Raw genomic sequence first — 14,981 nt, 5'->3', positions numbered from 1 at the left:
GGAGTTTGATGAGTTGAGGGATTGTTGAATCTTTTATATTTGATTTACTATGGGTATGGAATTGGAATCTTGCCAGATCGGGAGCATATCATTCGACGATGTCGGAACGCGTTGCTTGACATCCGTCGAACCACAACTAGGGTCACTAAGATGAACAAACTGTCAATCCATCCGAGAAAAGGCAACTACCGGCCCGCGATCCGTAGGCATTCTCCGGAGCTTTGTTCCGCCAAGCCCTGAATAATCCATTGAACAATCACCTTGAGTATACGGAAGCTTTCTCCATCCGGGATCATCACTCTCAATCAACCCGTAACTGACCACGGAAGACCTCACTCCGCGCTATAGAGAAGCCGAGCACATGATCAATTTTAAAAGTGCACCTATGTGGTATTTACCAGGAGACATGAACCGTGTTTATGGGGTCGAATCATGGCATTGTGTGGGGATCGGAAGTTGATCCTCCGAGGCTGTTTTGAGAATTGGAGCGATGCTTGGGTTTTCGGAGACAAGGCCCACGGATCCGTCATTGAAGGAATAATTGTATTGGGAGATTTCGAATAAGGCTAAGGCAAGAAATGTTACCGCTTCAAAAGAAAATTGCTCTAAGTTCTCGGAAGTTGCATCTTGAATAGCTGCAGCGAGGCTCTTGCAAGGAGAGTCCCGTTCAACTTGACAACTGTCCTCATCTCAACATCAGGCATACTGAGACCAGGGTAAATTCAATTCTAATACACCAGGGATATCTGCATTCAAGGATTAACCTTTCATCATGGAATGATCTGTGACTGCGGAGCCGTTTACTTGGACGTTCCGGCTGACATCTTGGTGCTGATGATCTTGAGATTTCAACCCTTCCACCAGAAATACGAGAGAAAGAATACTTGCTTAATAGTACTACTGAAAGGAATAGAGACAGAAACATGATAAAAGAACAAAAGATGCAAGAACTAGGGTCGTTGACGGAGACATTGTGATGTCCAGTGACAGTGACAGTTCGCTTGAACCATCATCACATAAAAACAGGACTTACGCCTCAGAGCAGGGCTATCGTTGGATATCTCGTTTGATATGAAGTCTTTTTCACCATTATCATCACGCAAAGTGTTATAAGTAGCTTGGAAACTTTATCAGACATGGTGTTCACTGGCTAGAAGAAACTTTATGTAATTAAACATATATAAATACTAGAAACGCCATATCATACAGAGATCTCGCACTATTGACGGAACTGTCCAAACCAAATACTATCATCCGGCCTCATCCCCTTCATAACACCCTCCCTACTACACAACCCCCTCTCCTCATCACCAACCTTCCAATCCTTCATAACCTCTGGCCTAACCAACATCTGCATCAGCATACCCGATTCAGCATGCCACGTATTATGGCAGTGAAATGCCCATAAACCCGGATTATCTAGTACAACACGAATAACAGCCCAAGCATATCCCTCGACTGTAAGTGTATCTCTCCTCAACGGGTTTTCTAGAAGACCATGCGATTTTAGGTATTCTGGGAGATCAGCTGCGCTGGGCGGATAGCCATCACGACCTTGGAGGAGAACGAAGAATTTATGGCCGTGAAGATGAAAGGGATGAGCGCCGTCGTCGAAGTTGTTGATGGAGATGTCTATCGTTCGAATACCATTTGTCTCTAGGACAAACTCCTTCTGACGTTCAAAGGCCTTCTCATTGATTGCGATGGGGTTCTTGACAGATGTAATTTGTACTCCACTGTCGAGGAACCGATGCAGAGACGGATGCGTAGCGTTAGCATGCCAAGTTGACTCATTAAAGAATCCTCTTGCTAGACGCCAATCTCCTATCTCAAAGTTTGCACGAAGAACAATTACCTCGTCTGCTGGAGGCGGAGATATGACTTCAACGGGTCGAAGAGCGGTGGTGTTCAAGTCGCGACAGATGACTTCGATTGCATCAGGCCATTCCTTGCTCGTTGGTTCTTGAGAAGATGTCTTCTCTTCCTTGCTGGTGTATCGAATGATGGCTCTCGTTTCAGACTGAAGACGTTCGTTTTTATTCTTGAAACAGTGTGTCACCATTCTAGCCCTCATCCAGAATGTAGAAGCTGTAGTGACATTTGTCTCAAGCACAACGCTGTATCGCTGTGCTGGAAGGACGTTCACTCGATGGATTGGCTCAGGATGAACGTCGATGCCATCGACTTCGGTGACGTAGAATGGATGCTCGTCGAATTGGATCTGAAATTCTGCAAAGGCACCAACGTTGATGATGCGAAGTCTGTGGCGTTGACCTGCTTCCAGATCAATCGTTGGTATTGCAAGATCCGTGGTATTGCAAACCCAGCCCTTAAAGTCTGCACAATCGCGAACATTCCGCCCATTGATAAGCCCATTATCTGGTACAGGTTCGTTGTTTTCTTGATCTGGCGCAAGATACTCCATTAAAAGCTCCGCAGTCAAGTTATGGTAATGATCTTGAACCATAACAACTCTATCAGTCGCGTAATCCATCTTCTGCAGGTCCTCTTCCTTCTTCGAATGAACCACCATAGGTCCAAGCAATCCATCTGACGCCTGGGCGCTATGATGCGCATGATACCAATACGTTCCATGCTGGCCCTTGACATCAAATTTATAACTAAAGTTTGAGTTTGGCGCGATGGCGCATTGAGTAATGCCAACAGTTCCATCCATATTATTCGTGCCATTCTGAAACATGCCGTGGAAATGAATCGTGGTCGCATTGACAGCTTTGTTTTCGACGTGGACAACAATGGTATCGCCTTCGTTGCATTCAACGAGAGGTCCGGGATATTGCTTGTTGATGAGAATCATGGGTCTGTGGACTCCGTCGGGATTGAGGACAGCGTCATTGATGGTCCAGAAATATTCTCTTGTTGTTGGAGGGGAGTCCAAGTTCCATGATTGTGAGAGGATGTATTCTTTTGTGTCGCGGAGTTGAGGTGTTGATGGGATGGCTTCTTGGTGTTTGATTGTCACTGGCGTTGGAGCTGGTTTGCTCGGTTGAGGAGGCTTGGGACGGCTTTCTTTGTGGGTTGACGATGGGACTTGAAGGTTGAGAGTGACTGCAGCCAGTAGAAAGACTGAAATGAGGCCAGCGATAGCGATGAATATCGTCAAACCCTTGCCTTTTGGTGTTTTGGTCTTCCATGAAGCTTTCTGCGCCGTCTGCTCTGACTTCAAAGCTGCTTCATCACCAAGGAACCATGTCCCTTCCCCCTCAAGATCCTCCTCTTTCATCCAAGGCGACTTTATCTCGTCTGCCATTTTCACCCTTAAAAACCCACGTTGTCATGTCGTTCGTTCAAAAGACAAAACAAACTTGCAGCTCCCAAGATGAACCCTCATGCATCATCTCCACCCCACCTAAACAGGGATCATGTTAGCGTGACGTTAAACCCGAGGAACCGGAAGAGTCGGCACGCGAGCAGAACCCTTCTGATCCCCCAGAAACACTCACACGTGCCCTGCCTATGCAGTCCATTGGCGTTACATTGTACTGAGGGTTATTACAAAAGTTCAATATGATTTACACCAACAACGTTGCGTTGACCGACGGTGGAGAAACACACGGCACGATATCCGATGCATGTTCGTGCAGTTTGATCTACATTCCTATATGAAACCCAATAAGTCTGCTGCCAATTGAGCGACGATCTTTAGCTCAAGTTCAAGTTCAAGTTCAAGTTTGTGTTTGTATTCAATCGTTATGCTCTTCCAAACTGCTACCCTCTTGGCCGTCGCTGGTCTGGCCCTCGGCCACTCTTATGGGCCTCCCAAGGAGCATAAGCAGCACAAGCATGAGACTGGCTGGGAGACCAGCTACACTGCTACTGGCACCGCTGAAGTCGCTGCTGCGGCCGCTACAGCAAAGACCAGCAGCCCTACTTCCAAGGTGAAGGGCAAGGCATTTGATCGTATTGCTATCATTTACTTTGAGAATGAGAACTACGAGAAGGCTTTCGGTGACCGTAAGTTTCCCCTTACACAATTGATCAAAGGACAAGAACTGACTAGAGTAGCCAACTTTACCTGGCTCCGCAAGAAGGGTATCACTCTCGAGAACTACTTTGGAGTGACCCATCCCTCTGAGCCAAACTACATGGCCGCCATCGCAGGAGATTACTTCGGCATGCAGAACGACGACTTCAACCGCAACCCGCGCAACGTCTCAACTGTGATTGATCTCCTCGAGCATCGCGGTATCTCCTGGGGTCTGTACCAAGAAGACATGCCCTACTCTGGCTTCGAGGGCTTCTCCTGGGTGAACCACCAGAACGGAAAGAATGACTACGTTCGCAAGCATAACCCTGCTGTTCTCCATGACAGTATTGCGACCTCTGAGCAGCGCCTTTCTCAGATTAAGAACCTTTCGCTCGTTGATACTGAGAAGTCTGTCTTTCATAAAGATCTTAAGGAGAATAAGCTTCCTCAGTGGATGTTTATCACTCCTAACATGACTTCTGATGGACATGATACTTCTGTCACTGTTGCTGGCCAGTGGGCTCGTACTTTCCTTGAGCCTCTTCTCAAGGATAAGCACTTCATGCAAAACACTCTTGTTCTCGTTACATGGGATGAGAACGAGACCTATGCTCGTCAAAACCACATTCTCGGCATTCTTCTCGGCGACGCAGTTCCCAAGCATCTCGTTGGAACAAACGACAACAGCTTCTACAACCACTACTCCGAGATCGCCACCGTTTCAGCAAACTGGGGTCTCGATACCCTTGGTCGCTGGGATGTCGGCGCCAACGTCTTCAAGCTCGTTGCTCAGAAGACAGGCGATAAGATCCGAAAGTGGAAGTCTCACAAGCTTGATAACTACTTTTGGAACGCTTCTTATGCTGGTCCTTTCAACACTAACGGTGGAAACAAGGAGTACGTTGCGCCCAACTTGGATCTTGAGCATAGTTTCTCTGGACGAAAGGTTTTCGAGCCTATTCGTAAGGAGTGGAAGAAGAGCCAGAATCCTACTTACTACAAGGACACTATTGAGGTTAACGATGGTTTGAACCCTCCTAAGGGTTATGAGCCTGCCAAGTCTACCTAGATTGTTGTATAGATACTGAGTGTGATGGAGACAATGTAAATAGCATCAACTCTACGATATCAGTCTAGACAGAACAAATAACCAATTGCACTAAATTTCAAACCTCTAAACTCTTCAACAATAATATTGCAATAATGTTTCAGTAAATTCGTGGTATTATTTGCCAAGCACATGTTAGATCGCCAAGTCAACGGGCCGAACGATCCATCCATTAGCCTTTTTTCCAGGGATCTTTTGCACTAGGACACCATTTCCCAGGGGCAGACGAATCAAATAGCGCACTTTTGTCAGCGGTCGTTAGCGCGTGCCTGACCTGTAAGATCGCGGCGTTTTACCATGTGCGATGTCGATCACTTCGCTTGCGGGACTGTTTTGTGCTGCGGTCGGCAATATCATGCCGTGGGCTATCCTGTCTTGTCACCGATGAAATGCATCATGGGATGAATTGGGAAGGCACGTGGGAGGATGAAGACGGGGAGAAATGTTCTGGTTTTGGCGGTGGTTGTTGAACTTGCTTCTCTCAATATTCGAGATTCGAAGTTATCACTTGCGACGGCCAAAATGAAGTCATCACAAAGTCCAGCATTCAAGCGCTTCCTCTCCGACTTTACGCTCGGTTTCTCAGATGGCCTAACAGTGCCATTTGCCCTCACAGCAGGGCTCAGTTCCCTTGGAAAGACGGACACCGTCATCACAGGCGGATTAGCAGAGCTATGCGCGGGCAGCATCAGCATGGGAATAGGAGGATATCTCGCGGCACGAGACGAATGCGGGCCATGCCAATTTAGCGTAAAAGATTTGGAGGAATCAAGGGACAGTTGTGAGAGGAATAGCGAAAGCGACTTTATGGTTGAGCAATCCGAGAAGATGCAGATGCAAGCAGAGGAGCTGGTGCGTCAACATCTCGAACCTTTGGATCTCCCAAGTTCAACAATCACGACGATCCTCAACACAATTCAACAAGTACCGTCGGATCTCCAACGCGTGGTATCACGCTTGAACTCGCTAAAAGACGACCTATCACCCTCACAACCAACTCCTCAATCACCCATCATATCTGGCCTCTCCATATCGTTAGGCTACACAATCGGCGGCATCATTCCCCTACTTCCCTATATCTTCACCAGCACAGTTGGTCTCGGTCTCCAATGGAGTTCATGTCTCTGTCTTTTGGTGTTATTTGCATTTGGAGCAGGAAAAAGCTACATTCTGCAAGCTGGAGATGCATCAGTGCGTTCGTGGATTATCGAAGGATTGCAAATGTTGGTCTTGGGCGCTTTAGCTGCAATAGCGGCTGTCGCGTGTGTCACTTGGGTCGGGGCAAATTAATGGATGCCTGTTCGTTGAGAGTTCAGGCAGAGACGTTCACACAGACGTGGGCGAATAAGAGGCTGGGCATTTAAGTTTAACTCGGAATCGGTGTCGTTAAAAGAGCACGAGAGCAACTTTGTTATACAACAGTGAAAGAGTAGTAACCAGTAACAGTCAAGCAAGTGATAACTCTACCGAAATTCAAGTTCTGTTCTCTATCATGCTTCCCAAACTCCACTTTCCCATGTCAGAGTAACGACTCGATGAGATCTTGAATTTCCCCTGGGGTATCGTACCGTCCACAACGCCATGCAAACAAAAAACAAATATAATGCATCCTCTTCCTCTGTATCCCCACATAAAATCGACAGTTTCCCATATATAATAAGGTTAGTCGTAGAGTAACAGTCTCAGCGTGAAGTGTGATGTCGCCGTGTGTTTTTCATCCACTTGTTTTCTGCTTCCCCTCTGGCCTCCTGCGTAAACCCCATTCACGATAGCCACTTGCGACTCTGACTTGCGTGCTTTCCAAACCAATACCAACAGTACCAGACAAGGGCCCCCCCATATCTCTCAGCCAAGCTTCATACTGACCGAAAGTAGTACCAGTAAATTACGCCGTGGACTTTTTCGTGCAGTCCTAGACCTTCCCGTTTGATCTCCAATATGTCGATACTTGGTCCCTTCCCTAACTACCCAGACCTTTGCGCCAGATCTGGCCTCGAGATGAGCAGGCCGACTTCACCTTCGCATCGTACTCCTGTACCCGGCTGTTCCTCTGGTGTTGACAACGGTCCTAACATGCCCGCCAGCCACGTTACATAAGTTACTGTCTCTCCCAGGCATCAAGTAAAGTCATAGGAGGAAGGAAATAATCAACCAGCTTTTCAACAAAGACACCATACTTCATTAGTCAGAGCCATATATATCCTCATTGGGGTCTTCAGTCGGAAAGCTGTGAAGGTCCCAGGGTAAGGGATGAAAAGCCATTGACCATGCGCCCTCGTTAGCCTGAGCACCAAGTGCGGCAGGACCCATGGTTGGGGAGACCTCCAAAGACGACTGACCAGAAGAAGACGAGTGATCAACAAAAACCCACGACCCAGAAGAAAACGAGGAACCGGAAGATTGGACGCCATGGTTAGCCGCCGGGATAGGCTGAGCAATTTGCTCAGGGATGATTTCGTCCCAACGGCTCTCGTTGATGGGGAAGAGCCTTGGGGGTGGGGGAAAGGACACAGGAGGGACAGCTTGACCAGCCCCCATGCGATCTTCCCGGATGGTTTCGTTCATCCAGTCGTCCATTGGATTAGCCGGAACCACCATGCCAGCTTGAGGAGATACTGTAGCAGGGTCGACGGCCAAAGGGTTCTGTGCCATAGCATTGACCTGGTTGGCCAAGATAGTTTGAGAAGCCGGGACAGAAGAGACAGGAAGGAGAGGACGGAGCAAAGGGTAACCGGGAGCAGGCATGGGATGTTGAAAACTTGTGTCGAAGGAATTACCAAAGACACCGGAGGCAAGGGAGGGAGCAGGGGCAGGGGCAGCAAGAGGGAAACCTGGGACAGGCATGGGAACTTGAAACCCTGTGTCCATGGAATTGTCCATGATGTAGGGATCAAAAGAGACAGCATGGTCAAGAGCAGGGAGAGGGGAAACAGGGACAGAGACAGCGGGGACAGGAGGGACAGGATTGTGAGCCATGCCACCATAATATGTCTGCCTCAAGAAATGCTGAATGGCATCAGGTTGATGAGCAGGAAGGGGATCAGGAGGGAACGTAGAACGCCGAGGAAAAGAAGGGGCAGCAGCATGAAGGTTAGCAAGGCCCCCAAAGTTCTGGGGGCCAGGTACAGGAAACTGCTGGTAACCAGCAACGAAGTTACGCTGCTCGGGAGCAGAAGTGGGTCGCTGATAAAAGAAAGCTTGAGCCCCTCGTTGAAAGGCCTCCGCCTCTTCCTCCGCCTTGATTTGCTCTAAGCGTTTCCTCTTCTTTTCCCGTCGCGCAGCGGCCACGACTGGGTTGGTCCTGGCGCCTACTGGACGACCAGGCGGGCTAATGACCTGCACATCATCTGTAAAGTTAGTTACCCATGATTCGTTATAAAAGTATGAGTTTAAGATAGAGTGTTTGCTTACCTTGGTGGCCAGGGCCGTCAACACATTTAGTTGTTCGGTGCCCTTCACGGCACTTGAAACAAGCAACCTTTTCGCCTTGCTCGTTAGTTCTCATCGTGTCTATGACTATGTTAGTTACAAGAATGTAAATGAGAGAAAGGAGTATGGCCTGTTTGTATTTAGTACCGTTGGTAAGTGTGAGTTGTCGAGAGTTGGACTTGTATATTGAATGTGTTTAAGTGTAAAGAATGAAGGAAAGAAGATAAGGAAATAAATCTGGGACTTTATAGCGGCGAAGAGTAGCAGGAAGCTCAAGCAATGAGATTCTGAAGAGTATAATATGAAAGCTTGTCAAGTTGTCACTTCACTCCGACCAATACCAGAGCTTCACTGTGAGGTTATGGAGGACATCCCAAGGTTGGGGTACGATTGTTCTGGTCAGAATTACATCAAATTGTGTATTCACACGGCCTTTCGTCCGAACTTTGACTCTGGTCCAAGGTTGTTCCTCGGGATCACAGAGTGTCCACTCGAATGACCTGCTTTTATTCGTCATGAGGGGATGTACAATGTACTATTCTCTCAAAATAGAGGCAAAAGTGCAAACCATATTGATGAGAAAAGTTGAAGAGGCAAAGATAATACATAGTAACCTCACAACACTTGGAAGTGAGTTGTGCTTGAACTCTTCCCTACATCCGCTTCCCCTGATTGTCCCCTTCTCTCCCCTTCTTTGATAGGTTTGCTAGCTAGATAATCTTCTCTTTGTAGGGAATCATTTCAATTCCATAAATAATATCTTCATCTTCAATTGGAACAACTAATAGCCACGTTCAATGCATCTGTGGCCTTTGTCGCTCACCGTGGGTGGGAAACACTAGTCCAGGACGATATTGTCAGATTGGAGGGAACGTAACTATAATTCTGCATTATTACTGGTTGGTGTAAGTTTGGACCAGCTCTAGAGTCCGTGAAAAGCTTATATCAAAAATGTCATCTGTGTCAGTGGCCTCAGGCAGTCGCCCCGCCTCCATAACATTGGATATCATATGTTTAGCTAACTCTGGTCCCTTCGAGCATGAGTTTGTGGTAACTTTGGATTGTGGCTCTTCACTTGTTGCGAAGCTTTGGTGTAGTCGAGCCCTGCGTTCGTTACAAGCTGCTCTGTGTTTACACGGCGCATAATATCGGAATTTTAGAAATATCCCTCGAGCTAGAGTGACGAGGGACTGTCGAAGGCTCAGGTTGGCCAGGTCTCGCTTGATTGCCAAGTATAAGTCCCCTGGTCCAGAATCCTGGAGGCTTATCTTCTTGGAAATAAGTGATGGGTTGGTCCCCGGACGATAAAGAATGTCTAGGCAGTAATTCTTCAGAATTTAGATCTATCCTGTATTTATGCCAGTGAGGGTTTCTTCCAGATCACCAATTCTCTAGCTATGCACACATTAGTTCCTGTGGAGAGCCAAGGAAATCACTACACTGTATTTACATAGCCATCCTGCAGATTGCCCCGATGATGTAGGTTCTCTCGTATGCTCACTCACGATGTTTGACTTCCTCACCCTGCTTTGCCCTGTCATCACAGGCTATCCAGTGTCAGGAAGTGCTAAACCGTAAGTTAGTTCTTGTGGCGATAAGAGGCCGTGCAAGATATCTTTGAGCACCTGTGAGTCCCCAAAAGAGGGCTAAAGGAGAGTGCTGCCCTGTTCAATCACATCAACATTGCATTCATTAACACCAATACAAAGGCAGGACCATGTACTACAAAGTTCCTTTTACATCCAGTATTCTCGATTCTATTCTCTTCTCAGGTTTCCTGGCCCCTTGCCATGATTTAGCCTCGACCCAGACTTCGCCGCCCGCCAGCTGCTCAGCATGACTCACACGGTAACTTGTCAATAGAGTGTCGCTACATCTAAGTCTTTCTATGAAGTTTATGTTCGTGATGTCTTTTTGCTTGCACACTCTGATGTAACTTTCAAATTGGCTTGTGACGTGAAGAGACTTGGTCTGAACTCTGGTTCGTGCTGTGGTTCATTTGGATGTAGTTGGCGGGGAGAAAGTTTTGGGCAGATTTAAACTTAAACAGGCGGGGTCCACCATTTTCCTCCAGTCATGTCTCAGACAGGAGCTTAATTCAATTGTATCGACTGTCTAAAGTATAAACATCAAACCTAATCCTTTGCATTACGAGACCTACTGTCCCCAACCCCAACCCCTCGTTACTGATAATTATACAAGAATTGTGCAAAGACGTAGAGTTCTTCCGAGCCGCAATCTCACATGGCGAGGGCAGCAGCAACACCAGCAAGAGACAGCACACCAAACATACGCGCGAAAGAAGACGTGGCACCAGATGTGTTAACGGGTGTGGCTTCACCAGATGTCTCAGATCCACTGGCATCGCTTTCCGAGGCCTTAGTCTTGGTGGCGTCGCTAGCCGTTGTAGTGGCGCTCGCGTGTTTAGCGTTGAGTAGTTCCTGGCCAGCCGTGATAGAAACAGGACCGTACTCGAAAGTTCTGAACCCATAAGCGTCAAGCTCTTCCGAGTTTGTGAGAGTCGCGGTAGGGTGGCCATCGTCGTTGCCGCCGACGTTGATGGTAGTGCACTTCTGCGCGACGGTACGCGACATTTCGCAGTGCACGGAGAATCTCCAGTCATCTTCTTTGTCGCCCGGCATGGTGATGAAGAGATCAAAGTCGCCTGTGCTGGCGGCACCAGGGGGGAGAGTCTTGCTCATCCATGGTCCGACGATGTAGGTGTTATTGTAGACACCGCAGTCGTCCATGGTCTGGAACTCTTCGCTTTCGGGGTCAACGTAGGGGCAGTTCAGAACGTATGTTGTATGATCCGCGTCTGCGCCGATGACATCGGCGACGAGGGTTGGGGCGCCTGCACCGGCGAAGATTGGGAGAGAGGTGACGAGAGCAGAAGACATCTTGAATAGTAATAGCGAGTGTAAGAAGTAAAGTATTTTGTGGCTGAAAATGAGCGAATGAATGAACGAAGAGATGTTGAAGAAGGGAAAACCACGATGGGAAATTGGGAAAGGAGAGGGAACAAAATGGGAATAGCGATAGGGGACTAGCCAGGCAGAAGCCCAATCATTCAGTGGGTTAACCTCGATTAGGCTAGGCTCCCCGTAGCGAGATTTACAGGGCATCCACTGAAGGCGGCCAATCAATTGCACAAGAATTGATCAACGCCGGGGATGATGCCCCGTAGGGCAACGCCTGAAATGGTGATGTTTCACTGAACAGAGTTTGGTGTTTGAACGCTGGACCCAATGAAATTACACCGACCTGGCTGTTGATGAACCTTCCAGTCTAATTGAGATACTTACTGGCACTTTCAAGGAGACATTAGGTTCCGCGAACGGTCTAGCGACTTAACTAAATTCGGTGTAATTGAGTCAAGACATTTGCGACATTGGTATGCGCAGGAATGAGGCATCGCGCTGAGCAATCATGGGCATTGGGAAGTTTCAGTAACGGGAAGGCGCGACAAGCTCATTCAGGCGGGAGAAAATGGACTGTGGATGATAAAGCAAAAATGCATACCTGAGCATGATTGGAGCTCCATTTAAAGAGCAGATTCGAGCTTCGTCGCTCATTGAATCGCAACCATCGTTGATACAATTGACTGAAGCTAAGCAAATTACAATTATAGACCAAATTTTGAAACTTGTTTTTATCGAACTTGATCGGTCTGGTGGTCTAGTGGTATGATTCTCGCTTAGGGAAAACCCTATAGCTTAGCTTGCGAGAGGTCCCGGGTTCAATCCCCGGCCAGACCCTAATCTTGTATTTTTGCCAAATCGAATGAATTATATATCTACTGTTTGTTAGTTGTCTTTTGCTATCCCGGACTATCTGGATCTATTTACTCAAAAGTTCATAAAGCCAAGCTGCTGGTTATCTGCTGCCCTGCGATTTTAAATCTATTATTTAGCTCATGTCGAGCTAGCCCGTAGATATATCTACGCTCTTCGCCATATTCTCCCATTCCCGACAAATCTCCAAGGTCTCTTCGCACTTTGCCTTCACTCTCCACCAACTATCCGAACCCAAAGGTACTCTCAAAGGCACCTTCTTCCCCTCTGCAAAGCCCGTTCCCTTAACCAAGTTGATCATCCTCGCAACAGCCTTCTCAGGATCTCCCGGCGAATTATCCGTCAAGGTCGCCTCAGCCTGCCTCACTGCTTCGTTGAACTGAGCATACTCAGGAACACGAGCCTCAACGTGTTGAATCTTGTTGAAAACAGGAGTGCGGCAGTAGCCTGGCTCTACGATGAGAACTCTCAGACCTGGAGCGAAGATGGCGAGTTCTTTGGACAGACACTCAACGGCGCCTGAGGAAGTCAGCGAGTGAAGGCGTAAAGGACGGAAAGTTTGACTTGACTTACCCTCCAGAGCGAATTTACTGGCGCAGTATCCAGATGCACTGGGATCGGCGTGCCAGCCAGCTTGAGAACCGACGAAAAGCAAAGTTCCCGATCCCTTCTTCCTCAAGCACGGCAGGACCGCGCGGGTGATGTTCATAGGTCCATGGAAGTTGACCTGGAATGACTTTTCCATATCCTCCTGACTATTTCCTCATCAGTTACATTCATTATAAAACACAACGTATGCTACTCACGTCAGCTCTTCGACTGCCCCACTGAGGATATACCCCGCGTTGTTGACGACAACATCAATTCCGTCGTAGATACTCCAAGCCTCCTCGATTTTGGTCTTGATAACTATAGGAGAAGACGAAACATCTAGATCCAAAATGGTTGCGCCTGTGTCTTTGAGATGAGATAGCTTTGTATCGGCATTGCGGCCAGTGGCTATGACGTTATCGCCTGCGGATCGAAGTTGACGGACGAGGGATTCGCCAAAACCACTGGAGCAGCCAGTGATGAACCAGGTCAACGCCATGATGTTAGAAATATATATCCTAGGCTTACACAGGACTGTTGAGCAATTTAACAATAAGAAGCGCAAGGTTCGTGCTTTATACCTGTGGAGAGAACCAGGTTCGGGGTTCTCCATGGCGGATTGAGTCAGCATTAGTGGGACCAGTCTGACAGCTAACGTTAGTTAATTTTGGCTATGTCTGTGCCATGGGAGTCTCTAGTTACTGGGATAATCTGGTTACTGCTTGTGATGTGGAAATAATAGATCAGCCGATGGCCCAAGCACTGACTTCACCGCCTTCAAAGGACAGTACCGTATGAGAACTAAGAAACAGCTTTCTACCAACTTCCTACATACCCCTGGTTGCTTGTCCCCCGTGAAAAAAACGATGCTATTACCACGGGTTTACACCTTGAACTCCAATGACCTTTCCAACATCTTCATCCATCTTACCCTTAACAACACGCGCAATTCGTTCCCCTCCCTCCGCCGGCTCGGCTGCTCCTCGATGTTTAAGAGACTCGGCATCACCGGTAAAGTTCGTCGCACACAACCCCGGATCCGCCCCAAACACCAATAATCCCTCTGGTTTGAGTCGAATATTATACATAACCATAAGCATGTTCAGTCCAGCTTTGCTAGTCCGGTACTCTGCCGCACCGGCGCTATGAAGTGGAGATTCAGGATTGGATGCATGAGTGATGGATCCGGTGCTTGATGTGACAAAGATGAGACGAGGAGGGTTATGCTCTGACTTGCGCAGAAGGGGGAGAAAAGCCTCGGTGACGCTGAGTGCACCGACGAGGTTTGTCTCGAGAACTTTGCGAAAAGCTTCGCGTGTTGGAGGGCTGGCCATTGAGATGATACCTGCGTTATTGACGAGGATATCTAATCTGCCCCATTCAGAAGCTAGAGTTTGGGCAGCGGCATCGACGGAGTTGTCATCCGAAACATCAATTTGGATGCTTGAGACCGTTCCTTTGATGTCGTCCAGTGACTGGAGGGAACGGGCTGCTATCTTCCCCTTGGCTTCATCTCGACTGCCAATGATGACATGGTATTTGACGGAAGACAGAACTAGGTTCTTGGCGGTTTCGTAGCCGACGCCTTGATTGGCGCCTAGTTGGGTATCTCAATAAAGAGTCTGCGTATATGCATGTTAATCAACTCACCGGTAATAAGGACCAGCTGCTTATATTTGGACATTTTTCATAGGATGAATAACTTTCGGTGGCAAACTGGATAGCGGATAGAAAAACCTAGAGAGATACAGTGACATATGTAGCAGAAACGTTGTCCAGTCTATTCATGTTGCTGTCAACGGACTTAAGAGAAAGCTTGTCTTAAAATCCGCCAACCGGCATCACACATCGGAACGGTCGGAGATACCTCCACGGAGATATCAAGTTGAGCCCATTGGCCAATTGTATCTTTTCTCCTCTGGATTCAGTTCCTTCAGGATTTATTCGGGCAGGATTCATCTTATTCTTTGGTCCTGAACGCATGGATAGTAACCGTATCCCGAATTCAAGCCACCATATTGATGCATTTCATACAAGTGATCTCTCTAAACGGTGCATTGAACAAATTTAG

At 47.7% G+C, this 14,981-nt stretch overlaps 6 protein-coding genes and 1 non-coding gene across 7 annotated transcripts; 3 read left to right on the top strand and 4 right to left on the bottom strand.

The window, feature by feature from the left end:
• Positions 1-1,194: 1,194 nt before the first annotated feature.
• BKA55DRAFT_584341 (multicopper oxidase-domain-containing protein) lies at positions 1,195-3,386 on the bottom strand. Its single transcript, XM_046194308.1, has one exon. The coding sequence runs from the start codon at positions 3,269-3,271 to the stop codon at positions 1,220-1,222; it is 2,052 nt and encodes a 683-aa protein (XP_046042318.1). The 5' UTR covers positions 3,272-3,386; the 3' UTR covers positions 1,195-1,219.
• A 96-nt stretch (positions 3,387-3,482) lies between these two features.
• Positions 3,483-5,163, top strand: BKA55DRAFT_743642 (phosphoesterase family-domain-containing protein). The gene is made up of 2 exons (XM_046201557.1): positions 3,483-3,975; positions 4,027-5,163. The coding sequence occupies exons 1-2, from the start codon at positions 3,714-3,716 to the stop codon at positions 5,055-5,057; spliced, it is 1,293 nt and encodes a 430-aa protein (XP_046042317.1). The 5' UTR covers positions 3,483-3,713; the 3' UTR covers positions 5,058-5,163.
• Positions 5,164-5,421: 258 nt separating this feature from the next.
• Positions 5,422-6,571, top strand: BKA55DRAFT_584339 (Ccc1 family). The gene has a single exon (XM_046194307.1). The coding sequence runs from the start codon at positions 5,523-5,525 to the stop codon at positions 6,384-6,386; it is 864 nt and encodes a 287-aa protein (XP_046042316.1). The 5' UTR covers positions 5,422-5,522; the 3' UTR covers positions 6,387-6,571.
• Positions 6,572-7,277: 706 nt separating this feature from the next.
• Positions 7,278-8,601, bottom strand: BKA55DRAFT_697090 (uncharacterized protein; the record flags this gene model as incomplete). Its single annotated transcript, XM_046200333.1, has 2 exons — positions 7,278-8,443; positions 8,508-8,601. 2 exons carry the CDS (start codon positions 8,599-8,601, stop codon positions 7,278-7,280), a joined length of 1,260 nt encoding a protein of 419 aa, XP_046042315.1.
• Positions 8,602-10,471: 1,870 nt separating this feature from the next.
• On the bottom strand, positions 10,472-11,510 carry BKA55DRAFT_584338 (uncharacterized protein). The gene has a single exon (XM_046194306.1). It carries the CDS (start codon positions 11,423-11,425, stop codon positions 10,766-10,768), a length of 660 nt encoding a protein of 219 aa, XP_046042314.1. The 5' UTR covers positions 11,426-11,510; the 3' UTR covers positions 10,472-10,765.
• A 682-nt stretch (positions 11,511-12,192) lies between these two features.
• On the top strand, positions 12,193-12,283 carry BKA55DRAFT_t295. Its single transcript has one exon. It is a non-coding gene; the product is annotated as a tRNA-Pro (tRNA).
• On the bottom strand, positions 12,204-14,666 carry BKA55DRAFT_655508 (uncharacterized protein). Its single transcript, XM_046197423.1, has 5 exons — positions 14,561-14,666; positions 13,787-14,507; positions 13,126-13,428; positions 12,893-13,074; positions 12,204-12,838 (listed from the first exon to the last, which is right to left on the bottom strand). Exons 1-5 carry the CDS (start codon positions 14,592-14,594, stop codon positions 12,450-12,452), a joined length of 1,629 nt encoding a protein of 542 aa, XP_046042313.1. The 5' UTR covers positions 14,595-14,666; the 3' UTR covers positions 12,204-12,449.
• Positions 14,667-14,981: the final 315 nt, after the last annotated feature.

The sequence above is a fragment of the Fusarium redolens genome (assembly GCF_020744475.1).
Source record: "Fusarium redolens strain MPI-CAGE-AT-0023 chromosome Unknown BKA55scaffold_26, whole genome shotgun sequence".
Classification (NCBI taxonomy): domain Eukaryota; kingdom Fungi; phylum Ascomycota; class Sordariomycetes; order Hypocreales; family Nectriaceae; genus Fusarium; species Fusarium redolens.
This window is presented reverse-complemented; position numbering and strand designations above follow the sequence as displayed.

Coding starts and splice junctions, on each gene's coding strand:
- BKA55DRAFT_655508 (XM_046197423.1), bottom strand. CDS start 14,594: ATGTCCAAATATAAGCAGCTGGTCCTTATTACCG. Junction 13,429..13,786: donor GTTCAAGGTGTAAACCCGTG/GTAATAGCATCG, acceptor GTGTAAGCCTAG/GATATATATTTCTAACATCA. Junction 12,839..12,892: donor CAGTAAATTCGCTCTGGAGG/GTAAGTCAAGTC, acceptor TGACTTCCTCAG/GCGCCGTTGAGTGTCTGTCC.
- BKA55DRAFT_584339 (XM_046194307.1), top strand. CDS start 5,523: ATGAAGACGGGGAGAAATGTTCTGGTTTTGGCGGTGGTTGTTGAACTT.
- BKA55DRAFT_743642 (XM_046201557.1), top strand. CDS start 3,714: ATGCTCTTCCAAACTGCTACCCTCTTGGCCGTCGCTGGTCTGGCCCTC. Junction 3,976..4,026: donor CGAGAAGGCTTTCGGTGACC/GTAAGTTTCCCC, acceptor TGACTAGAGTAG/CCAACTTTACCTGGCTCCGC.
- BKA55DRAFT_584338 (XM_046194306.1), bottom strand. CDS start 11,425: ATGTCTTCTGCTCTCGTCACCTCTCTCCCAATCTTCGCCGGTGCAGGC.
- BKA55DRAFT_584341 (XM_046194308.1), bottom strand. CDS start 3,271: ATGGCAGACGAGATAAAGTCGCCTTGGATGAAAGAGGAGGATCTTGAG.